Consider the following 26037-nt stretch of genomic DNA (forward strand, 5'->3'; position numbering starts at 1 on the left):
CGAACCCCCCGATGAGGATCGCTGGGAGTTGTTGTGGGCCGGACTGTAGTACATGATTCAGCATGTCAGCACTACAAAGTGAAGAAGGTGGATATATGAGTGCGTCAGTGCCTTTGAGTACTTATGATTCGGCCAGGGGCTTATCCCTGGGGCACCACTCTGAGCTGCTGTCGGTATCCAGCGCAGTGTCTTCCGCGAGGGAGGCTCTCCCCTTCTTGGACGCTTCAGCCTATGGATGTGTGGAGGCCGCCCTTTTCTTCCTCCTCCCCTCAAGGGGGAGTTGCTTTCTTCCTCCTCCTCCTCCTCGTCGTTGGTGTCGGGTGGGGAGTGGGTCTCAGCGCCTTTGGACGTCACGTCCGAAGTGCCCTTATGGCGGAGGCCACCTCTGGTCCCCTTGGCCTTCTTCTCCGGCGCCTGGTAGGGCGCCGGAACCAGTATCTTTGTCAGAAGCAGGATTTCTGGGTCTTCGGGCAGGGGAGCTGGACACTTGATCTGCTCCACCTTCTTTGTCCAGCCCTGAAAAAGTAAGATGGGGAAGCTCAGACATTCTCCTTGAGTATATAAGTAAAGGATACACCTTGAAAACACGAAAAACTTACCGGACTGGCGGGATGGGTCAGGTTGTACCCACGGTCTTTGGTCTCCTTCGGCCACGTCTCATTGGCTTTGAAGAGCACCTTCCAAATGCCTTCGTGCATAACACTGAAGAAATGTTGCAAGGTCTGGTGCTTGGCCGGATCGAACTCCCACAAATTGCAGGTCCGGCTTTGGCATGGAAGGATCCAGCGAAATAGCATCACCTGGATCACATTGACAAGCTTGATGTTCTTATCGACAATGCTCTTGATGCGCATCTGCAGCGCTGTCAGCTCGTCCGACGAGGCCCAGTCCAGGCCCTTCTCTAGCCAGGAGGTGAGCCGCATTGGGTCCCCGGACCTGATTTCGGGAGCCACGGCCCAGGTGGCGTCGCGCGGCTCTGTGACATAGAACCATTGTTGTTGCCACGCTTTGACGGTTTCCACAAAGGTGCCCTTGGGCCATATGACGTTGGGCATCTTGCTCACCATGGCGCCTCCGCACTCTGCGTGTTGTCCATCCACCACCTTCGGTTTCACGTTGAAGATCTTTAACCACAGTCCGAAGTGGGGTGAGATGCGGAGGAAGGCCTCGCACACGACAATAAATGCCGAGATGTTCAGGAAGGAGTTGGGGGCCAGATTGTGGAAATCCAGCCCGTAGTAGAACATGAGTCCGCGGACGAATGGGTGGAGAGGAAATCCCAACCCGCGGACGAAGTGGGGATGAACACCACCCTCTCATGGGGCTCCGGGGTGGGGAACGATCTGTCCCCTGGCCGGAAGCCGGTGGGCGACCTCCTTGGCCAAATACCCGGCCTCCCGAAGCTTGGTGATGTCCTTCTCCTTGACGGAGGAAACCATCCACTTGCCCTGCGCTCCAGATCCGGACATGACTGGTGTGCTTTCTTGAGGCGGAAAGGATGAGAACTCGGGCGCTGGAGCTCGAGAATGGGTGAACAGAGAGAGAGAAGGCGTGGGTGAAAGGGGTGAATCCTTATCTCCTTATAAAGGCAGCGAATCTCAAGCGCCTCCCCACTCGCCTTAAAACTCGCCTATTCCCCAAGGGTCGTATAGACGGCACGGTTGGATTACCATGCCCGTATTGATGAGAATCCCGCAATAAGGGGACACGATCTCTACTTTGACAAGACGTGCCGGTAAAACCGCATCTCGAAATATGGAGCGGGAGGCTAAAAAATGGTTCGAAATAATGACTGGGCGGGGACGTGATGTCACGCTACAAAAATTGTCAGCAGATTGGACTCGTGAAATATTATACTCTTTGCGGTTGTGTGTGGTACTTGTTTTGCAGAGCCGGACACGTTTTCTATGCTCGAAGGATGCTTCGGAGTAATCGGAGGAGGAACCCACCTTGCAATGCCGAAGACAATCTGCGCGCCAGACACCTCGTCATTGAAGCCTGGTTTAGGGGCTACTGAGGGAGTCCTGGATTAAGGGGTCATCGGGCATCCGACCTGTTGGACATGGGCCGGACTGATGGGCCGTGAAGATACAAGACAGAAGACTCTTTCCCGTGTCCGGATGGGACTCTCCTTGGCGTGGATGGCAAGCTTGGCATTCGGATATGAAGATTCCTTTCTCTGTAACTGACTTTGTACAACCCTAGTCCCCTCCGGTGTCTATATAAACCGGGGGGTTTAGTTCGTAGAGGCAATCATAATTATACAGGCTAGACTTCTAGGGTTTTAGCCATTACGATCTCGTGGTAGATCAACTCTTATAATACTCATATTCATCAAGATCAATCAAGCAGGAAGTAGGGTATTACCTCCATAGAGAGGGCCCGAACCTAGGTAAACATCGTGTCCCCTGTCTCCTGTTACCATCGACCTTAGACGCACAGTTCGGGACCCCCTACCCGAGATCCGCCGGTTTTGACACCGACAGTGCCCCCTGCCCACGTATATAAAAGAGGGAGGAAGAGGAGGCCGGCCCTTGAGGGGGCGCGCCAAGGGGGGAGTCCTACTTGGACTCCCGGTCCAATTAGGATTCGGCCCCCCTTTCCTATTCCAACTAGGAGAAGGAAGGGAAGGAAGAAGAGGGGAGAAGGAAGGAGGGGGGCGTCGCCCCCTCCTAGTCCAATTAGGAGCAGCCCATGGGGGGGCGGCCACCCCTTGAGGCCCTTCTCTCCTTTCCCGTATGGCCCATTAAGTCCCACTACTTCCCCCGGCGAATTCCCATAACTCTCCTGTACTCCGAAAAATACCCGAATCACTCGGAACCTTTCCGATGTCCGAATATAGCCTTCCAATATATCGATCTTTACCTCTCGACCATTTCGAGACTCCTCGTCATGTCCGTGATCTCATCCGGGACTCTGAACAAACTTCGGTCATCAAATCACATAACTCATAATACAAATCGTCATCGAATGTTAAGCGTGCGGACCCTACGAGTTCGAGAACTATGTAGACATGACCGAGACACATCTCCGATCAATAACGAATAGCAGAACCTGGATGCTCATATTGGCTCCTACATATTCTACTAAGATCTTTATCAGTCAAACCGCATAACAACATACGTTGTTCCCTTTGTCATCGGTGTGTTACTTGCCCGAGATTCGATCATCGGTACCATCATACCTAGTTCAGTCTTGTTACCGGCAAGTCTCTTTACTCATTCCGTAATGCATCATCCCGCAACTAACTCATTAGTCACATTGCTTGCAAGGCTCATAATGATGTGCATTACCGAGAGGGCCCAGAGATACCTCTCCGATACACGGAGTGACAAATCCTAATCTCGATCTATGCCAACCCAACAAACACCTTTGGAGACACCTGTAGAGCATCTTTATAATCACTCAGTTATGTTGTGATGTTTGATAGTACACAAGGTGTTCCTCTGGTATTCGGGAGTTGCATAATCTCATAGTCAGAGGAACATGTATAAGTCATGAAGAAAGCAATAGCAATAAAACTAAACGATCATTATGCCAAGATAACGGATGGGTCTTGTCCATCACAGCATTCTCTAATGATGTGATCCTGTTCGTCAAATGACAACACATGTCTATGGTCAGGAAACATAACCATCTTTGACAAACAAGCTAGTCAAGTAGAGGCATACTAGGGACACTCTGTTTTTGCCTATGTATTCACACATGTACTAAGTTTCCGGTTAATACAATTCTAGCGTGAATAATAAACATTTATCATGATATAAGGAAATAAATAATAACTTTATTATTGCCTCTAGGGCATATTTCCTTCAGTCTCTCCCAAGCCGCGCCCTCCCCTGCCTTGTATAGGTGCAGGGGAAAAGGCAGGGGAGGGTGCCCCCCCTTCCTTTCTCACTTGAGGAGGGAAAGGAAGGAGGGGCCACCCCTCCCCTTTCCTTCACCTAGGGCCTACTGTCCAAGGAAGGGCGCACCAGGGGGTGATCTATCCCCCCCCTTTGGCTCATTAGGCCCATACACTTACTGGGGGTGTCCGGAACCCCTTCCAGTGACCCGATGACTACCCGATGCACTTCGAAATTCTTTCAGTGTCCGAATACCATCGTCCTATATATCAATCTTTACATCTCGACCATTTCGAGACTTCTCGTCATGTCCGTGATCTCATCCGGGATTCCGAACAACATTCAGTCACCAAATCATATAACTCATATAACACTATATCGTCAACGAATGTTAAGCGTGCGGACCCTACGGGTTCGAGAACTATGTAGACATGACCGAGACACCTCTCCGGTCAATAACCAATAGCGGAACCTGGATGCCCATATTGGCTCCTACATACTCTACAAAGATCTTTATCGGTCGAACCGTTATGACAACATACGTAATTCCCTTTGTCCATTGGTATGTTACTTGCCCGAGATTCGATCATCGGTATCTTCATACCTAGTTCAATCTCGTTACCGGCAAGTCTCTTTACTCGTTCGGCAATACATCACCTCATGACTAAACTCTTTAGTCATTTGCTTGCAAGCTTATGATGTGTATTACCGAGAGGGCCCAGAGATACCTCTCCGATACTCGGAGTGACAAATCCTAATCTCGATCTATGCCAACTCAACAAACACCTTCGGAGATACCTGTAGAGCATCTTTATGATCACCCAGTTACATTGTGACGTTTGATAGCACACAAGGTATTCCTCTGGTATCCGGGAGTTGCATAATCTCATAGTCGAAGGAATATGTATTTGTCATCAAGAAAGCAATAGCAATAAACTGAACGATCAATATGCTAAGCTAACAGATGGGTCTTGTCCGTCACATCATTCTCCTAATGATGTGATCCCGTTATCAAATGACAACTCATGTCTATGGTTAGGAAACCTTAACCATCTTTGATCAACGAGCTAGTCTAGTAGAGGCTCACTAGGGACACGGTATTTGTTTATGTATCCACACTTGTATTTAAGTTTCCGGTCAATACAATTCTAGCATGAATAATAAACCTTTATCTTGATTTAGGAAATATATTAATAACCATTTTATTATTGCCTCTAGGGCATATTTCCATCTGTTGTATTCATGCCTATTGACAGTATAGTGGCAAGTAGGAAGTTTCCCTTCGATCAGTCCAGCAAATAATGGTTATCAGTGTAGCACATTGATGTCATTGTGAGACCCGGGTGACGGTGTCCTGGACTAGGGGGTGCCAACCTAGTCGGCCCATAGTCCTCGGGCTGGACCTGTGGGCCCTCATTCCCATTCAAGAGAACTCTGGAAGCTACACGACTAGACGTCATCACAACTGCATCTACCGAAGACTTGGCGTATAATCCAAGCTCCTACCGCCTCTATGTGTACCCCTGGATACCGACCATGTAACCCTAGATGCCCTACATGGCGTGTATATAAGCTAAAGGGTTTAGTCTGTAGAGGGGACCGAATCACAATTACATTCACCTAGCCCTAGGGTTAGATCTCTCCTTACGATCTCGAGGTAGATCAAGCTTGTACTGGATACATCATCATCAATACAAGCAAAACAGGACATAGGGTATTACCTCTTCGAGAGGGCCCGAACCTGGGTAAACACTGTCTCCTTCGTCCCTGTTACTATCGATCCGAGATCCACATCTTGGGACGCCCTACCCCGAGGTCTGCCGGTTTCGACACCGACAACGGGCATGCCAAATCCAAAGATCCTATTATGCAACTGCTTCAAGAATAATGATGGGCTTCTTAACATGGCCCAGATATTGTCCTTGTAGAGCTTTTGGACAATTCTTTCATCTCCAATGCATGTAGTTAAGAGATCCGAGCAAATCTGACCACTCTCTTGCTTCAGACATTGCAAAGATCCTCTCGGTGTCTGCGATAGTTTGTCTCTTAGGTACTAAGGTCCAAACACCGAGACCATGGTAGTAGCAAATCTTACCATGGCATCTTCGCATGTGCTCTCAGACATCCGTAGATATTCATCCCACGAATCAGCGACTGTGCCATATATTAGAACCGGGCAAGCGGCCTTGCACTTCTGGTAACCAGAGAACCCAATCATTCCCATGGCATCCTTCTTCAAGATGAGGTACCCATCGAAGGACCAGACGCCATGGTAGAGACGATCGAAGACATTTTCTCGCTTCCGTAAACGCCTGCGAAAATTGTCAGCGAACAGGGCATCCGGGGCAAAATAGTCGTCCATCAACGTCAAATGGCCGCGAGCCTGGCCGGTTGAGCACTCAATGACTCTTGATCTATCCCTTGAAATTGGGAACATGCTCTTCCGCACGCTCTGCGTATGCAAAGACCGTCTGCATCATCGCCGTCTTATACGCGTAGTCCTCCTCGTCGGACGAGCCGTCCGACGACTCAACATAGTGCTCATAATGTACTACATACCTGAATCCATTGCTTCAAAAAAGAAGATACAAAATAAATTAGCACGAACATCTAATACTTGCCGGGCCTGATGAGTACCGTAGGGGTGGACGGTACATGTGCTGCAGACAGAGGAAAGGTGTGGAACGATGACACAGGACAAGAGGCGTGGAGCCCGGATATAGCGTTGGAGGAGATGGAGTTGTCGAGTTCCGGCAAACGTGTGACGGGGTGGTGGAGCGGCCGTGGATGAAAGAGAAAGAACGAATGCAAAAAAGAAGGGAGGATGGAGCCGTGGGCCCGAGAGGGGTTTTGGGTGGGTCAAGAGTTCAGAGTTCTACGTGACTGGTGTTCAGATTCCCGTAAAGCTCTTCATGTTTGTTTCGCGGGAAAAATGCGTTTGAAGGTCAGCGGACTGATACACACCAGTGTTGGATGGCTAAACACGTCCGGACCGCGTAATCCGGACGGTTTGAGGGCCCGTTTTAAAGATGCCTTATACACCATCTAATTATTTTTGGAAGCATGTACGCCGTTTACGGACGAACGGCCACGGCAAAGGGCCTCCCCACACTTCCTCCGTGCCCCATGTGCACGCAAACCGGCAAACGTCCCTTGCTTGTACCGTTTTCTCCTACTACAAAGCATGAAAGCATGCAGCGGCCGGCCAGCACCCGCAGCGGTAGTTGCGACGCGCGAGCCATGAGCGGCGACCGGCCGGTGCGGCGCTGGCCGAGCGAGGGCCGGGCCGGTGGTTGCGAAAGCGCGCGGGAGATATTACCATCGGGCACCTGCTAAAACCGCCTCACCAAACGCTAGCCGCCGGGGACATTTCTGGAATTCCGGGCGGCAGTGGGCTGCGGGCCGGGCCAGAAAGGCTCGCGGAGCATGTCGGGTTATTTAACCAACCGGACTGTACCGCCACCCGCTGCCTACACTCCACTCTCCAGTCCACTGACTGAGCACGAGCGGAGCGAGCAAGTAGCCGGAGCCTCTCCATCTCCCTTTGTGCGGCTGGTGTGTCGACCTCGGTGGTAGCCATGGCCGCGCTGAGGAGAGGTTGGGCCGTGGCCTTGGCGGCGCTGGTGGCGGCGGCGATGTGTGCCGGGATGGCGTCGGCGGCCGTGTACGAGGTGGGCGACAAGCTCGGGTGGACCATCATGGGCAGCCCCGACTACGGCGCCTGGGCCGCCTCCAAGAAGTTCAGCCTCGGCGACACCCTTGGTACGCCTCTAGCCGCCCCCGCACCTCTCTTTTTACGTCACGCTCGCGCGCTCTGCTCCCCTCGTTCTAACATCGCTACGATTTTTCCTGCAATTTCCGGGGAATAATGAAAAGAAGAATCGCCCTCGGTGTAAAAACAAACAAGAACTACTCCCTCCGTTTCTAAATATTTGTCTTTCTAAGATTTCAGCAAATGACTACATACGGAGCAAAACGAGTGAATCTACACTCTAAAATATGTCTATATATATCTGTATATGGTAACCATTTAAAACATTTAGAAAGACAAATATTTAAAAACGGAAGGAGTAGTATGTTGGTGAAACCAGAAGATTGAGCGCGTGGCATTTTGCTTTTCATCTAGGACTAGGATCGTCCCCAAACCCTCGTACCCGCAGCTCTGTCTATAAACGGCTCTGTGCTTGTCAGAACTTCTTAGATATCTTCATCTGCGCTTAGGTTAGATTTATCGTTCGGGGGTGCACGCGCATACAATAAGTTTGCAGAGGTTCACACGAGCGAGAGCCACAGAGCATTCTGCACTGTCCTGGCAATCTACTGATCCTGCCACCAGGCCCACTAGTCCACCACTCGTTTTAGAAGGTGGAAGCGGGACCGAGCTCCCACTTATGAACTGAGTACATACAATAGGATTATTTTACAGAATTTGCCGGCGGAGAGACACGACACGGGCACTAGTCCGAGAAGTAGAGCACTCGGCAGTGAGTCCGCACCGCTCGCTCTTGTGCGGCATAGAAGGCGCTGGACGCGCGACGTCGTTATCCATCCCAAACCTCTTGGCTTTTGCTGCAACGTCTTCCACGCCAGAGCAACCAGCGGGCGCACCGCTTGACATACGCATGCGACCTCAGGATAGGCGCATGGCATGCAGCTGGCTTCACGGCTGGCGGTGCTATCCACTCTAGTTTGGCGGCCGTGCGCTCCCCGTGGTTGGTGTGATTCGGCGCGGCGCGACCGCCGCTCACGACGTGACTCCAGTCAAAGCTTTCATTAATTCACTGCTCGGCGGTACACACTACATGTACGTGTCGTGTGTACCGTGTAAGCCCGGCTTTATCGAGTGCTGGCACGGCTTGTAGTGTGCAGATATCGCAGTCCTACCACGGAGTAGGTGAGTTACAAACTACTCCCTTCATTCAAAAATATAATACGTTTTGAATATTTCAATATTAAGTATATGCAGAATAAAATGAGTGAGCAAGCACACTAAAACGTGCCTATATACATCCGACTCAGAAAAAAGTTGAACATATTGAAAGCTGAATAAAACTGTTGCTTATTAATGATTTGGTGCGGCATACAAGAGTATATAAGAGGGTACAAACCGACTTGGGGAGGGGTACAAAACTGACTTGGACTAGAAGTCGTATACCATAATGACTACTCTAACATCCTCCCGCAGTATCAACGGCAGGCTCGACAACGTTGAGACTTAAACAGATATCTTGAAACGGCTTAGTAGGCAGTGCCTTGGTGAAAATGTCAGCAAACTGAGCCGTAGAGGGAACATGAAGCACCCGAACCTGACCAAGAGCAACCTTTTCACGAACAAAATGAATATCAATCTCAATATGCTTTGTGCGTCGGTGTTGAACTGGATTGCTGGTCATGTAGACTGTTGATATGTTGTCACAGTAGACAATAGTGGCCTGCTCAATAGGCCTGTGTAGCTCGGAGAGTAACTACCGAATCCAGATTGTATCTGCAGCGGCATGTGCCACAGCGCGATACTCAGCCTCGGCCGACGAACGTGAGACTGTAACCTGTCTTTTCGAAGACCAAGAAATCAAATTGTTACCAAGAAAAACACAAAAACCGGAAGTGGACCTTCGAGTGTCAGGACAACCAGCCCAGTCTGCATCAGAGTATGCGGTAAGCGAGTTTGGAGAAGAATTATTAAGGTGGAGACCATGATTGAGAGTTCCTTTTAAATACCGAAGAATGCGTTTAACATGATTATAGTGAGGAACCCGGGGATCATGCATATAGAGACATGCTTGTTGAACAGCAAAAGAGATTTCAGGACGAGTAATGGTGAGATATTGGAGAGCACCTGTTAGGCTACGATAGAGAGTAGGATCGGAAAAGGGTTCACCGGTAGCCGAAAGTTTAAAACTAGTATCGACAGGAGTGCGAGATGATTGACAGTCAAGCATACCAGCACGATTAAGAAGATCAAGAATATACTGGCGTTGGGAAAGAAAAGGCTGGAGGAATCTCGAACAACAGCAATGCCTAAGAAATGATGAAGGAGTCCTAGGTCAGTCATAGAAAATTCAGATCTAAGAAGAGAGACAATATAATCTAAGAACTTTTGAGAGGAGGCGGTAAGAATGATATCATCTACATAGAGAAGTAAATAGGCAGTGTCAGAAGTTTGATGATACACAAAAAGAGAGGTGTCGGAGAGAGATGGAGTGAAGCCTATTGTTTGAATGAAGGAGGAGAAGCGTTGAAACCAAGCTCGTGGGGCCTGTTTAAGACCGTAGAGAGATTTCTGAAGAAGACATACATGAGTTGGAAAGGATGGATTTTCAAAACCCAGAGGTTGCTGGCAGTAGACAGTTTCTTGAAGGGAACCATGGAGGAAAGCATTTTTAACATCAAGTTGGTGAATGGGCCATGAAGAGGAGACAGCAACACTAAGAACGGTGCGAATGGTGCTAGGTTTAACAACAGGAGAGAAGGTTTCTTCGTAATCAATTCCTTGTTGCTGAGAAAAGCCACGACAAACCCACCTGGCTTTATATCGTGAGAGGCTCCCATCGGAGTGGAACTTTTGGCGAAAAATCCATTTGCCATAAACAATATTTGTATTGGGAGGACGAGAAACAAGTTGCCAGGTGTTGTTTTGAAGTAAAGCATTATATTCTTCTTGGATGGCAGCGGCCCAATTGGGATCAAGTAGAGCAATTTTGTAATTCTTTGGAAGAGAAGTGAGAGATACGGAGGTATGAAGGTTTAGGCGGTCTTGGGGTTGATGAAATCCTGATTTGGCCCTAGTACGCATGCGATGATCATTAATCGGGGCTGCTGTAGGAATAGCACGAGGGGGTAAGGTGGGTACTGGTGAGTCCGGCGCAGCGGAAGAGTCGGACGAAGGAGTAGGGCTGGGTGGTGGAGTGGGAGCAGGGCTGGGTGGTGGAGTGGGAGTAGGGGCCGGGGGTGTTGGGGAGGGAGCAGGGGCCGGGGGTGTTGGGTACGTCTCGGGTGGGGTGAGTGTATGGTTGGGATTGGCTATGGTGGGTGTTAATGGTGGTGGTGATAAGTTGTGTTCGGCAGGTAGGGGAGTATATAGTTGGAAAGGACGGGGAGAGGGGGTGTTTGCGGAGCTAGGGGTGTTGGATGGTGTAGTAGTGCGTTGTGAGAAAGGAAAAATGTGCTCAGCAAACGTGACATGACGAGAGACATGAACGTGTCCGGTGTGAAGGTCGAGATAGCGATAGCCTTTGTGCTCGTCAGAGAAGCCGAGAAAAGCACATGGGATAGAGCGTGGTGACAATTTATTTGCAGAAGTGGCGTAGGCATTGAAAAAACAGAAACAGCCGAAAACACGAACCGCGGAGTAGTCGGGGTGGGAAAGAAAGAGGGAATAATAGGGAGTAGTGTTGGGTTTAGTTTTAGAACGTCAAATATTTAGAAGGAAGGTGGCCATGTGTAGGGCTTCAGCCCAAAACTTGGGAGGCATAGATGATTGAATGAGGAGAGTGCGAACTATATCATTGAGGGTGCGAAGAGAGTGTTCTGCTTTACCATTTTGAGGGGATGTGTAGGGACATGAGAACTTAAGCAGGATGCCATGTTGTAAGAAGAAAGTACGATTTTTAATGTTATCAAACTCGCGACCATTGTCACATTGGATAAAGCGAATTGGGAGGAAGAAGTGAACAGACACATAGCGTTGAAAATTAAGGAAAAGAGAATGGACCTCGGATTTGTTGCGTAGAGGAAAAGTCCAGACAAAGTGGGTGAAATCATCTAGGATAACAAGGTAGTATTTAAAACCCGAAACACTTGCAATGGGAGAGGTCCATAAATCACAATGTATTAATTCAAAGGGATAAGTGCTACAAGAACTAGAGGAACTAAAGGGAAGACGCACATGTTTGCCTAATTGACAAGACTCGCAAAACACAGAATTATGAGAGTCCCTATTACATGGTATGGTAAATTCACTAAGCATAGAAGCTAAGACGGCAGGGTTGGGATGGCCCAAGCGACGATGCCAGAGATCGACGGAGGCCAGGATGGATGTTGGAGGGGTGGCGGCAGGAACTCCATTAAGAGAATAAAGATTACCGGAGCTATTGAAGCGAGCGATCTCGGCCTTGGTCAGGTAATCCTTCACAGATAAACCAAAAGGGTCAAATTCAGCGAAAACTAGATTGTCGCAAGTAAATTGGCGAACAGAGATAAGATTTTTAATGAGGGCGGGTGCAAGTAGAACATCGCGAAGTAAAAAAGGTTTGGTGGAAGAGGGAAGTTGAGCCTGACCAACACAATATATAGGAATAGATGATCCATCTCCAAGAATAATGGAAGGGAAAGGAGATTTAGTGCAAGAAGATAACCAATTACTAGATGCAGACATATGACTAGAGGCCCCTGAATCAAAGATCCAATTCGTACCTGAGTTTCCTTGTGCAGCAAAGTTATTCATGGCCTGGAGAAAGGCAGCTTGATCCCAGCTCGGCGTCGCAGGTGAGGGTGGCGTCGGAAGCAGTGCCGACGGATACGATGGTGAAGACAGTAGGGCCGGCTGGGGAGTGTAGTAGGCATTGGCCGACTGTGGTGGGGGTGGCGTCGGGAGCAGGCCGGCTGAGGTGTGTAGTAGGCGCCGCCGTCGGTGGTGTAATGACCATAAGGAGCATACGTCGGGGCGGCGTGATAGGCATTGGCCGGCTGTCGGGGGTTGAGAACCCCGGGAGCACCAGTAGGCGGCCGAAGGCCGGGTTGCCAGGCACCTGAGTATGCCGGCGGAGCACCGAGGGTGGACGGAGCGGACCAGGGCATGGGCCATGCTTGAACAAGCCCCGTCCAAGGATCATGAGGAGGCCGCCATGCAACCGCAAATGGAGCACTGGTGGGTGGTGCAGGACTCGGTGCTGGTGATGTCGTAGGCGGAACCGAATGAGTCAACGGCGGCCTGTAGATAGGGTTTTTGCCGCGGTAGTTCGGACTAGGACGCCAGCCTGGGGGCGGTTGAACAGATGACGATGCGGACGGCCCGGCGGCAGGAGCCGGCCTGGAAGGCGGCGCTGGTGTAGACGACAGAGGAGGACGAGCCGCGGCATGAAAGACCTTGGGGCGAGAGTCCTTGTGAGCTTGTGTTTCCGCCGCGAGTTGTAGCAAGGAACGAACTTCAGCGAAGGTAGGAGGGGGCCGTATCATCGGTATGAACGAGGCTTGCTTGTCAAAGTCTTCGCTGAGGCCGACGACGACGATATTGATTAGCTGTGAGTCGCTAACTGTATCGCCGAGTTCGCGGAGCTCATCACCAATGGTCTTAACGCGCTGGCAGAACAGGTTCACCAGGGCGTCTCCTTGCACCATATTGCGAAGCTCGGTGTAGAGAGCGTTTTTCCGAGCGTCGGTGTTGCTTTGGAAGAGCTGACGGAGGGAGTGCCAGATGTTGGCAGCGGTGGCGCCGTCGTGATCGAGCATGTTGAAGATCTCGGTGGTGATGCGGGTGTAGAACCACTGGACGATCGCGAGATCGTCTTTCAACCATTGCGGATCTTCGGGGCGGGGAAGACAATTGGCGGCGACATGCGAGCGCAGGTTGCAGCGGCCGAGGTGGAGATCGAAGAGATGTCTCCAATGGTAGTAGTTGTGGGCGGCGAGATCAAGAACTATGGGGATGTAGGGGCTGACGTCGGAGATTGTGTCAGCAAGAGATATTGGTGCGGCGAGGATGGGTGCAGGCTAGTTTTGTGGAGCTATGGTGAGGGCCGAGAGAAAAACGGTCGCGGCATTGGTAGCCTTGGCGATGAGTGCGGCCCGGTGCTCGAAGTAGCCGGGCGGCGGTGGCGTTGGCGGAGCCATACCCTAAACCCTGGGACCGGTATCTGATACCATGAAAACTGAATAAAACTGTTGTTTATTGGTGATTTGGTGCGGCATATAAGAGTATATAAGAGGGTACAAACCGACTTGGGGTAGGGGTACAAAACTGACTTGGACTAGAAGCCGTATACCATAATGACTACTCTAACACATATTATGTTATGTGAACGGAGGGAGTACATAATATATGGATGGTAGCAACTAGCAAGTGAATTGAGAGAGAGCGCGCGCATGCTACAGATGTAGCTGAGGCTGCTGTGGTGCACAGTGCATAACTCTGGCGGGAGAACATGTGTCGACAGGGCTAGCGAGCACTCGGTTCCTGCACTGCAAAGACTGAGATATTATGCCCCACAACGTGACGCGGACCTTTGCCCCCGTAGTGGTCCGCGCAGGCAGGGTCCCTGGCCTGGCTGTTTCGGCGCTTTTCGCAACGTGGTGGGGGACGGCCAGGATGCGTCTCGTACTGCAAGGCCGCAACTGCATCCGCCCGATGGGCCTCACCTCACTCACACACGCATAGGGCGTTGCACAACACAAGAGAAGACCCACCACCGTCCAGCCTGACCGAGCACCAACCTAACCCGACCCCGCAAGGATGGACCGATGGAAGCTCCAAAAAAAAAGGATGGCCCCATGGCTGTGGGGTCGTCGTCGTGGCTTTTCCGTATGCCTTTTTCCTGAAGAACCCGGCCGTCGTACGTCCGGGCGCTCCGCCAGCTTTCCCGCCATGTCGGGCTCGTCCTCCTGCCCCGCCCTTCTGGTTTTCTCTGTTCGCCTAGACGGACGGACGGAGCAGTACCAGTAATCTAGACTACTCAGCACCGAGCCCCGTGTGGTGGCGTGTCTTGGCATTGGCAGCTTGCTTGTGGCAGGGAATTTTGGCCGGATCAAACTCCTGCTGCCGTGTGTTTGCCTGTTTGTTTGTTTTCAGCTAAAACGTCCGACTGGATACCTGATGTCAGCGTGCACGCACTCGAGAGAGAGAGAGAGAGGGACTCTTTTCTTCTCCGAGCAAAAAAACAGAAGATAATTTCCGATTTCCGAAAGAACATACTCGTGCTACTACTAATAGGCACACACACATCATTGTCTTCTTTCGTGCGGATATGTGAGGCATGTCTGGAAAGCGAGGATCGGTTTTGCTAAAGCGTGAAACAAGGCGTGCTTTAATGCTGTTTTGTGGCCCTAAAGGCTCCGTTTGCTTTGTTGCGTAAGGTAGTAGGTTTTCTTGCCTTCGTTTGCTATTTCCACGGGGCACCGACTGAAGAAAGTTGCAGCCAACAGAAAGTCTACTGCACTACTAGTGTGCTGCCTTTCCAAGCCATTCGTTTTTCTTTTGCATTCAGTGATCAAAACCTCTTGAATTCATCATGTGCCATGGGGCAAAATCAATTATTACTGTATTACACTTGGTACACATAAAAACTGCACCAGTACTTTTGGATCGGACATGTGCAACAATTCATTCACAAAGCAGCTGTGTACCATGATTCTTGACGCTTTGCCCTAGATGCAGCAAAAACTAGAAGCTTCGACTAAATTGCGCATTCGCTTTACCTTTGAAATGTCACACCAGGTACGATTTGCCAGAATCGAATCATGCAACTTAAATCTTGAAAGCTAATTAAAGCCCCTGCCTGAGTAAGCTCACGTGTGTGTTCCTGGTGTCACTGTCTCGTGGGGCAAGGCAACTGCCGATTCCCACTCGGTGATTGCCTGTTGCAAGGTCACCGGCCCTCCTGGACATATAGATTCTAAAAAGGTTTAGCAATTTTTTTCTCTGCACACAATTAAATTACCATATTTAGGAGGGTGAACATTCGTCTAGTCTAGTGCGATCTCCCCACCAGGCAAACTTTTTGCCCAACATCAAGAATCAAAGACGGTTCACATCAACGTATACTATCATCCTTTGATTGTTCCTTGTTCCACTCCCCATCACCCATTCACCAATGGGGAATGCACTTCCTCGGTGGACCATCATCTCCCTCGAGTCCAAGCTAGCTAGGGACCATGCTGTTCTTGTTCCTCTCCCGATCTGCCTGGAACCCCTTTTGCAACTTGTCAAATTATGCTGGGAACCTGTTGCTGTTGCCAACTCACCTTGATGCATTCGCTCTCATTGCTTCTTGGTTGGTTGGTAGCTCTCGGTGGGCGGAGAGGAATGACGACATGTATGCCATCTTTAGAGAGCACTCGTAGTGATCAGAGAACCACAAAATTTGTATAGCTATGGCCCATCCAGGAAGAGGGTCTATGATTACCACTGTGTATGATAGGTTGCCGGCCAAACTATGGTGTTTGCAATCTGGATAAGTGGATTCTAGGTAGAGGTGTGATCATGAGCTGTAAAGTTAGCACGGCGATCATATTATTTGTTCCACTGGAGATGCCACTCGAGCTATACTTGCTCTGGGTTTTAGCCTGTTTAACTTAGCCCTAGATCGAATATCTTTATGAGAGGTACGCGTGGCGCATCGGATTTGTGTTTGCTAAACCAAGGTGGATATCTTTTACTAGAAAATTAGTCAGGTCACTGTTGTAGCGAGAGTGATTTGTAGCCTGCTTGAATGGATGCAGAATTGCAGATAGGTGGGCAGTGGGGAGCTGATTGTTAGTGAGTGGGTTGGTAGGATGCTTTCTGATATGAGAATGTTCTCATGTTGGTCCTCAACAACCAAAAAAACAGAAATTCTCCCATGAGAATGTTCACGCACTAGGGCATTAATTTTATGATTTTATCAGATGCATGGCCTGAACAGTTTAATTAACAACATGCCTATTTCGATCGATTAAATAAATGATGTAGATGTTGTCGTTTCCATTATCATGGTGATGCCAGATTAATTTACTCCTGTGATGATTAACTTGTGACTTGCCTGGAAAAATTGCCGCAGTGTTCACCTACAACAAGCAGTTCCACAACGTGATCGCGGTGAGCAAGGCGGACTACAAGAACTGCAACGTGACTAAGCCGACGGCCACCTGGGCCACGGGCAAGGACTCCGTCGTCCTCAACACCACCGGCCACCACTACTTCCTCTGCGGCTTCCCGGGCCACTGCGCCATCGGGCAGAAGGTCGACGTCCGCGTGCTCTCCTCTGCTGCCCCTTCCACCGCCCCCGCCATGGCGCCCGCCCCGGCAGCCGCGGGAGGCGGCTCAGCCGGCCGCGCCGGCGCCGCGCCCTCGCCGCACGCCAACGCCGCGTCGGCCGTCAGTAGCTCCTTCGCCGTGACGGTCGCCGCGTCCGTGCTGTCCGTGGCCGCTGCCGGACTAAACCTGCTGTAGTCCGGCGGTTTGCCGGCCGAGGATGGACGGATGGATGGCGCCCTGTGAGTTGTGAGCTTGCGTTTTTCGCCGTACGAGCGCGAGCAGTCGTAGAGACATCTCTGGTCATCTCTCATCTGGATCCTGTGTTTTTTACTGTTCTGCTCTTTTTTTTTTGTGTGTGCCATACTCTTCTCAGTGGATCTTGGTCTGGTTTGGGGATTTGTGCCGGTTGTCATCGGCTTAGTTTAATCAATCAAGTAAGCACTCTCTTATGGTTTTTACTGCTGAAGACGACATGCCTTGGAGAGTAAATTAATCATCTGAGACACAATCATTGAGCGCATCAGTGGATTAGGATTCAGACAAGATGCTGCCAGGAAGATGGTGTGCACTAGCGATCAATTCACTTTACCTGTCAGTACTAGTCTTACTAATGACTAATATAACTAGCTATATAAGCATAGTCCTAATTCATAAGGGTCTGTTTGGATGAAGGCCTGACACACAGCTCTTGGCTTGGCAGCAATCTCAGCCTCGGTCTTCCAAATCCAACACCGGGCAGCTACTCCATAGTTCATCTCCAATAGTTGCACGCACCAAAAAGGGGTGTTGTAAAAATATTCGGGCACGAAAACGAATTTTTTTTCGCATGACAAGGCGACGTTTAATAGGGCACCTAGATGAACAAGACCAATTTTTTTTGAACTAACATTCGAACTACTTCGACCATATTTCATATTTCATACGTACTTCGACCCAAATTTAAACATGCAAACTATAAACATAGTTTAAATACGACATGCAAAATTAAACTACCAACTTAAACTACGATGAGCAAACTATGAACACTATAGATTTTCGCATTCGATATCATCGAACCCATCACTCTTGCCGTCAGAATCGACGTTGAACACACTCGAGGCTCATGCATTCTTCTTTTTCTTCGTCTCTGATGACGAAGGCCCTGCCTCGGAATCGTTCTTGCGCTTCGACTGCTCGACGTCCGTCTTCCAGTAGAACTCCATCTCTACCTGCACATACTCCAGATGTGCCCTAGCAAAGGCTGCCATCGCCTCCTCGCCGCTCTCTCTAATGTTGTCCTGCTCCTCGACAACAATGCGGGAAGCCAACTTGCTCGGGCTGGACTCGATTATCATCGATGACCCGACAAGTTCCGCATTCGCCCGAGACTCAATCTTCGGGGAATTAAGCCTGGAGCACGCGAGGCCAAGCCTCCACAAGGCGACGTCGTAGCGCGAGGGCATGGTCGGTCGTCGGCAACGTGTTGAGCCAGTACCTCCGGCCGCCGTGCTGGAACTCGACGCCGTTGTTGCCGGACGGTCGAAGCCGCACCCTCTTGAATCCCCTCTTGCCCTTGCCTTCGGCGGCATGGCGAGGAGGCAACATCGCTGAGGAGGAGAGGCAACACCAGTGCGGCGGCGGCGTGGCAAACTTTGGCAAAAAAGGGGGCGGTGGCATGGCGGATTTCGGCGGAAAGGGGGCGGTCGCAGCGCGATTCGTCCGTCTGGCGGCCAACGGGCGGGGTGCGACGAGTGGATCCGGCGATGGCGGGGTGTGATAGCCGCATATCTAAAGGTGGGAGTGGCGCGGGTGTGTGGCTGCGTGTGTGGAAGACGACTGTTGGGTCATGACTATGTGTCGTTTTGTTTTGGGGCAGCAGCCGAAGTGATGTATATTTGCAGCACTCCATGTTGTATATAAGGGCTGCCCAAAATTTTCCTTTTGCATTTTTTTTGCGGTTGGGCAGCTGTTGGAGGCCATTTTTTACCTCCTCGTGCTCCCAAAACATCTCATGCCCAAAAATAGGGCTGTTATTGGAGATGCTCTTAGCCAGGCAGCAATCTCAACATTAGCCCTAAAAATCCAACACATGATAATGTTGCCTTAGTCGGGCAGTTTTTTGAGGAAGCCAACCAAATAGGTCATGTGTTTGTCCTCGGGCTAAGAGCATAGTCAGGCTTCTCATAATGTCCCTACTTGATCAGCAATTATATGTAAGGGTACTATTTTATTTATGTGATATAATTATCACATTGTATTTAAGGTCAATCATGTGACATAATTATCACACTCGTGTATCATCTTTTTGACCTGAATTTTGAAACATGAAATTCGTTGAGATGGCGCGTGCTTTTGTGCCTATTTATTTTCACACAAGAATGTTTGCTATTGTTGCAAAACATATAGTTTGATTAATATTCTTTGTAGTTGTAGGAATATGTTACCTGGTAAGAAGGTTGGTTATAGTTTGATTTTGTATAAGATAGCAAGGGTTCTAAACAATGGTAGGGGGAGGAAGCAAGAGAGGCCAAGCACACGTCACTCATAGCGCAGCCTCCTGTGATCTATAGGAAAAGCATACATGATATGAATTGAACCGTCGGTGATACACAACAAATCGCAGACGATTTGTGGCACTTCTACGTGTGCTTAGGGGCTCCTCAACAGTTTGTGATAGCACATTATCGCACGCGCAACCTTAGGGGAAACGTGCCCAATGCAAAATGCAATCCTACTCATAATTTTTTTCAGGAAGTGTGTGCGATGATGTCATGCATGGCAAACGCTTGCCATAGAATACTCGTGTGCGATGGGCCACATATCACACACACTTTCTATGATGGCACATGTGCCTTAGGTAATATTTCACAAACGGTTGAATGTCAAACACCGTTTAGTTTCCCTGCGCAATTAGAAACATTTGACTCGCGAGAGACGTGGGCGATTGATCCCCAAACCCACATGTGTGCCAGAATATAATGTGTGTGATATGTTCCTACATCGCATACAATTATATTTGGTAGAGCGTCTGCATCATCGCTCCCTAACGTCTACGGTTTCTGTGTCATGTGGGATGGACCCTCCTTATCGCACACACAAGTATGGCGACGGTTTAAAACTCTGTACCAAAAAGGGGGTAAACCCGTTTATATAGCACATCGATGCACTTGCACTAGTGCAATATCCCTTAGAGCCAGCATTTTTAGATTTGAAAATTCCTGGGTACGACACAATCAGTTTAGGGAGGTGGTCAAGAAAATTTGGGAGCAACAGATCAATGAAGTGGATAGTGCTAAACCCATTGCTGCAAAATTTAAAAGACTCAGAAAACATCTCAAGAATTGGGCTAGAACACTATCAGATCTCAGGCAGAATATTAATGACACCAATTTCATGATCCTTTGCTATGACACCCTAGAGGAATTCAAAGACTTATCCAATGATGAACTTAATGGCATCTGAACAATCTTTTAAACAACAGTGAATTTACTAGAAACAAAGAGCTACTACAAGGATGATCCAGATGGGAGAAGCTAATACCAAATATTTCAAGGGCTAAAGCCACCATCAAGTTTAGAAATAACCAAATTGCTATGCAGATGGATGAAAATGGCATAGAACATCATGAGCACCAAAAAAGCAGCAATCCTTTTTAGAGCCTTCAAACAGAGAATGGGGACATCATCAGTCAAAGAATAACCTTTGCACCTGCATGACCTGCTGGAACACCATAATGGACTTTTGGAGCTTGAAGTCCATTTGGAAAAGAGGAAATAGATAAGGCTATCTTGGAAATGCCTGCCGAGAAGTCCTCTGGACCAGATGGGTTCAATGCTGCCTTTCTCAAATCATGCTGGGATATTATTGCACCTGATTTTTACAGATTGATCAAAGACTTCCACAAGGGCACTGTCAATCTCTAGAGCATCAACTACTCTTTCATTACTCTCATTCCAAAGAAGGACTCTGTTGCCTGCCCTGGAGATTTTAGACCCATCTCTCTTCTGAATTGTACCCTGAAAATCATCACTAAACTCTAGACAAACAGACTTCAGAAATCCATTCTTACTCTAGTCCACAAAAATTTAATATGGTTTCTGAATAACAGATGCATCCAAGATTGTCTTGCTTGGTCTTATGAGTATATCTATTAGTGTCATCAATCAAATCAAGAAGTTGTGTTGCTTAAACTAGACTTTGAAAAGGCATTTGACATGCTTAATCATGACACGCTTGTTGAGATTTTACAAGCAAGAGGTTTTGGAGAGAAATGGATTCATTGTATCTACAACACAGGATATTCTTCTATTCTGCTTAATGGGTTATCTGGGAAACAATTTCTGTGCGAAAAAGGAGTTAGACAGGGAGACCCACTTTCACCATTAATTTTTGTCTTGGCTACTAACCTCCTGCAAACCATTCTCAATGAGGCAATGCATAATGCTCCTGTGGTTCCACAATTACAGCACAATACCAATCCAAATGACACTACACTGGTAGTTCAAGCTGAGGCTACACAATTGAACAACATTAAGAATCTCCTCCTTCAATATGCTGCATATACCAGACTGAAAGTAAACTATGCCAAATCCACTATGATTGCAATCAATACTTCAGATCACAAGATGCAGGAGCTATCTGCACTCTTTGGTTGTCATACTTGTAAGTGCATCTAGTGCCACCCCTAGTTGGTTTTGGAGTATTGACGACAAACTTGGTTGAGGGACTAATGTGTTTGTGAGAATTGCAGGATAACACAGGTAGTAGTCCCTCACTGATTCGGTTTACCTATCAGAGATGACCCCTAAAAATGTGTGAAGACATTGAAGACAATGGTGGTTCGTGAAGACATTCATGGTGAAGATTATGACATGAGAAGACGTTCATGTGAAGAATATGAAGTGCGAAGACATAGTTGTTTCGTAGTTTCCTTTTCTTCTTTGTTGAGTCATAGGAACCACCGTACTGTTAATTGGGGTCCAAGTGAACAAAGTCAGAGTGACTGAAGTGATGCTCAACCAAATCCTATGTCTTCGAGCGAAGACAATGAGAGCAAATCTTATCCAGAGCTGGATGAGTCAGCTTTACTTGTAGCCCAAGTCAAGCTGTCGCATGTGTTTGAAATCCGACCATTGGACACGTGTCGGTTCCTTAGTGACCCAGGGTCATTTCGGACAAATCAGGTCGGGTTGCCTCCAGGCTATAAATAGCCCACCCCCTACACCATAAATTGGTGGCTGCTTAGAGTTAGTGCACGGCTTTTGTCGTTTGAGAGCAACCCACCTCTGAAGCATTTGAGAGAGAGATCCGTGCAAGGACAAAGCCCAAAACACCCAGAACCAAAGAGTGTTAGGCATCACTGAAGTCTTTCTGTCCGCGTGACCTGAAGACTTGTTACACTTGAGGACTGTGAATCCTCCAGCCGGTTAGGCGTCGCGTTCTGAGCATCGAAGAGCCATTGTGGATTGCCAGTGAACGAAGTCTATGAAGGTTTGGAAGTTTACCTTGAAGACTTACATGAGTGATTGGGCAAGGATTGGGTGTCCTTAGCTCAAGGGGAATAAGGTGAAGACGCAGTCTTCTGAGTTAAATCTTAGTCTCCCTAACCAGACGTACAGTTGTCACAACAACTCGAACTGGTCTACCAAATCCTTGTCTTCACCAAGCAACTGGTTCTATCCTTCACTTCTCTTTACTTTACAGTTTGTCTTCGTGAAGTCATTGCCTGCTTGTCTGATATGATTGACTTCACTGAGTGAAGACTATTGTGACGCCCGGATATTTAAGCTACAGTAATTCTTTGCTAATGATGCCACGTCACTTCGATTACTGTTGCTAATCTCGCGTTAGTTCGAAACCGATTCTAATTCCAATCCAAAATCAAGCAAACAATAAAAGTTTTCAAATATTAAAATTAAAATTTTCGGAGTGAACCAAATATTGCATAGATAATTATGGTGGAGAAACAACACCTTTATAAAATGTTTAAATAATATGAGATGAATAAAACAACAACAAAAACAATTATTTAAATACCTTTTGTAATTAATAAAATGTCAAACTAATTTATTGAGGACTGGACTTGTTGAGTATGGACTAAGTTGAAATACTAATTTATATACAAAGTATATATTTTACTAAAACTAAAATAATAGGATACAAAACTATAACAGAAAAAGTAAAATAAATAAAAAGTAAAAACAAAACAAAAGAAAGGACCCCCCCTGCTGGACCGCGGCCCAGCTGGCCATCGGGCCAACCAGGCCGGCCCAGGCCGGCCCCCACTCCCCTATAACCCTCCCCCGAAACCCTAACCGCTACCCCTCTCCTCCCACTCTCCCCTCGTTTCCCCTTTTTCTCGATCTGGATCGGGGGCTCGATCCGCCCCGACCCCATCGCCTCGTCGCCACGCCGACGCCGTCCGAAGCCCGCGCCGCCGCCTGGATCTCGCCGGAGCCTCCCCACCGGACCTCGTCGTCTCCTCCCCGAGCCCCACTGCCCTGTCCCTACGCCCAGCGGTGAGGCCCCCGACCTCTTCCCCTCTGCCCTCCGCGCCTCGCGCGTGGCCGCCTCCTGCTTTCCCTCGACGCTCTCATCGCAGCCCCCGCACCGGCCCTCGCCTCTGCCGCCCCTGTGCGTCGCCCACCGCCCGCGTCGACTGCGCGCGCGCGATGGCGCTCCCGCCTTTGCTCGCCCTTCCTCGTGAACGCGTCCGCCACCCCCGCGCTCGGCTACGCCGCCCGCTGACGGCCGCACCCTGCCGTCGTCGCCACACGCGCTGCGAGGCCGAGCCCTGGCGCTTCTACACTCAACGCCGGCGCCTCTGCAGCCCACCTCCGACAACCCCACGGCCATCCTCCGGAGCGCCTCGTCGCGTTGCGTTTGCCGAGCCCACTCACAGATCCAGCCGTCGCCGGAGATGGTCGGCCGGCGAGCACCTCCGCTCTCTGTTCGCATCGCCGGTGTACCACCGCGTGTGGCTCACTGATAGGTGGGCCCGCCCGGTTTAACCAACCCCCTAACCACGTAATTAGATAGAACCTAATAAAATTGTTTAGTTGAATAACTGGAAATGACATGTGGACCCTTTTCTTAAAAAACATCTGTTTAAAATTATCTAAGTCAATGACATGTGGCCCCCCACCTAATCTGTGTAAATTAATTAAACAATTAATTTACACTGTCTTTATGATAGCTGGGTCCCACCAGCCAGTTTGACCAGTCAACAGTCAATATGTTGACCGCTAACTGGACTGCTGACTCAGCCCCTGTACCCCACTGTCAGCCTCTGCTGACTGGACAGTTGACTCAGTCAACTAGCCCCACCTGTCAGCCTCACTAGCACCTCTTTGGGTACACTTCTGTGTACCCATAGCATTTATTATTTAAATGAATTTTGAATTAAATTAAATCCAGGAAATCTAGAAAATGATTAAATCTTTATAAATTAATATAAAATAATCCGTAGCTCGGATGAAAATACTTTATACATGAAAGTTGCTCAGAACGACGAGACGAATCCGGATACGCAACCCGTTCGTCCACCACACATCCCTAGCATAGCAAACACGCAACTTTCCCCCTACGGTTCATCTGTTCGAAAACGCGAAACGCCAGGGATACTTTCCCGGATGTTTCCCCCCTTCGTCGGTATCACCTACTACCGCGTTAGGGCACACCTAGCACCGCGTATTGCCATGTTTCGCTTTGTGATGCTTTGATTGCTTTGTTATTTATTGTGTTCCCCCTCCGTTACTTCTTTCCGGTAGACCCCGAGACTGCCGGCGACCCCAGTTCGACTACGGAGTTGATGACCCTTCCTTGCCAGAGCAACCAGGCAAGCCCCCCCTTGATCACCAGATATCGCCTATTCTTCTCTATACAGCTTGCATTAGAGTAGTGTAGCATGTTACTGCTTTCGGTTAATCCTATTCTGCTACATAGCATGTCATTGTTGCTACAGTTGTTACCCTTACCTGCTATCCTACTGCTTAGTATAGGATGCTAGTGTTCCATCAGTGGCCCTACACTCTTGTCCATCTGCCATGCTATACTACTGGGCCGTGATCACTTCGGGAGGTGATCAGGGGTATATACTATATACTTTATATACATGACACATGTGGTGACGAAAGTCGGGTCAGCTCGTTGAGTACCCGCAAGTGATTCTGATGAGGGGGCTGAAAGGACAGGTGGCTCCATCCCGGTAGAGGTGGGCCTGGGTTCCTGACGGCCCCCGACTGTTACTTTGTGGCGGAGCGACAGGGCAGGTTGAGACCACCTAGGAGAGAGGTGGGCCTGGCCCTGGTCGGCGTTCACGGATACTTAACACGCTTAACGAGATCTTGGTATTTGATCTGAGTCTGGCCATTTGGTCTATACGCACTAACCAACTACGCGGGAACAGTTATGGGCACTCGGCGTCGTGGTATCAGCCGAAGCTCTTTTTGACGTCAGCGACTGAGTGGCACGCGCCGCATTGGACCGTAAGCTCGCGCTTGTATTAAGGGGGCTAGGTCTGCTTCCGGCCGCGTACGCAACGTGCAGGTGTGCAATGGGCGATGGGCCCAGACCCCTGCGCGCATAGGATTTAGACTGGCGTGCTAACCTCTCTGTTGAGCCTAGGTGGGGCTGCGACGTGTTGATCTTCCGAGGCCGGGCATGACCCAGGAGAGTGTGTCCGGCCAAATGGGATCGAGCGTGTTGGGTTATGTGGTGCACCCCTGCAGGGAAGTTTATCTATTCGAATAGCCGTGTCCCTCGGTAAAAGGACGACCTGGAGTTGTACCTTGACCTTATGACAACTAGAACCGGATACTTAATAAAACACACCCTTCCAAGTGCCAGATATAACCCGGTGATCGCTCTCTAATAGGGCAACGAGGAGGGGATCGCTGGGTAGTTTTATGCTATGCGATGCTACTTGGTGAACTTACCATCTACTCTCTTCTACATGCTGCAAGATGGAGGTGGCCTGAAGCGTAGTCTTCGACATGATTAGCTATCCCCCTCTTATTCTGGCATTCTGCAGTTCAGTCCACCGATATGGCCCTTTACACATATACCCATGCATATGTAGTGTAGCTCCTTGCTTGCGAGTACTTTGGATGAGTACTCACGGTTGCTTTTCTCCCTCTTTTCCCCTTTTCCTTTCTACCTGGTTGTCGCAACCAGATGCCGGAGCCCAGGAGCTAGACGCCACCGTCGACGACGACTCCTACTACACCGGAGGTGCCTACTACTATGTGCAGCCTGCTGACGATGACC

The 26037-nt window shown here is 49.2% G+C and overlaps 2 protein-coding genes across 2 annotated transcripts; one reads left to right on the forward strand and one right to left on the reverse strand.

Annotated features, from left to right (window-relative positions):
* The first annotated feature begins 7301 nt into the window (after window positions 1-7301).
* On the forward strand, window positions 7302-17249 carry LOC109743058 (mavicyanin). Its single transcript, XM_020302139.3, has 2 exons — window positions 7302-7607; window positions 16595-17249. The coding sequence occupies exons 1-2, from the start codon at window positions 7424-7426 to the stop codon at window positions 16984-16986; spliced, it is 576 nt and encodes a 191-aa protein (XP_020157728.1). The 5' UTR covers window positions 7302-7423; the 3' UTR covers window positions 16987-17249.
* Window positions 17250-17891: 642 nt separating this feature from the next.
* On the reverse strand, window positions 17892-18233 carry LOC141040851 (uncharacterized). Its single transcript, XM_073506966.1, has one exon. The coding sequence runs from the start codon at window positions 18231-18233 to the stop codon at window positions 17892-17894; it is 342 nt and encodes a 113-aa protein (XP_073363067.1).
* Between the last annotated feature and the right edge of the window lie 7804 nt (window positions 18234-26037).

This window comes from Aegilops tauschii, chromosome 2 (assembly GCF_002575655.3).
Source record: "Aegilops tauschii subsp. strangulata cultivar AL8/78 chromosome 2, Aet v6.0, whole genome shotgun sequence".
Taxonomy (NCBI): domain Eukaryota; kingdom Viridiplantae; phylum Streptophyta; class Magnoliopsida; order Poales; family Poaceae; genus Aegilops; species Aegilops tauschii.

Excerpts from the sequence above, each read along its gene's own strand:
- LOC109743058 (XM_020302139.3), top strand. The coding sequence starts at position 7,424 with ATGGCCGCGCTGAGGAGAGGTTGGGCCGTGGCCTTGGCGGCGCTGGTG. Across the intron at positions 7,608-16,594 it reads CAGCCTCGGCGACACCCTTG|TGTTCACCTACAACAAGCAG; the intron begins GTACGCCTCTAG and ends AAATTGCCGCAG.
- LOC141040851 (XM_073506966.1), bottom strand. The coding sequence starts at position 18,233 with ATGCCCTCGCGCTACGACGTCGCCTTGTGGAGGCTTGGCCTCGCGTGC.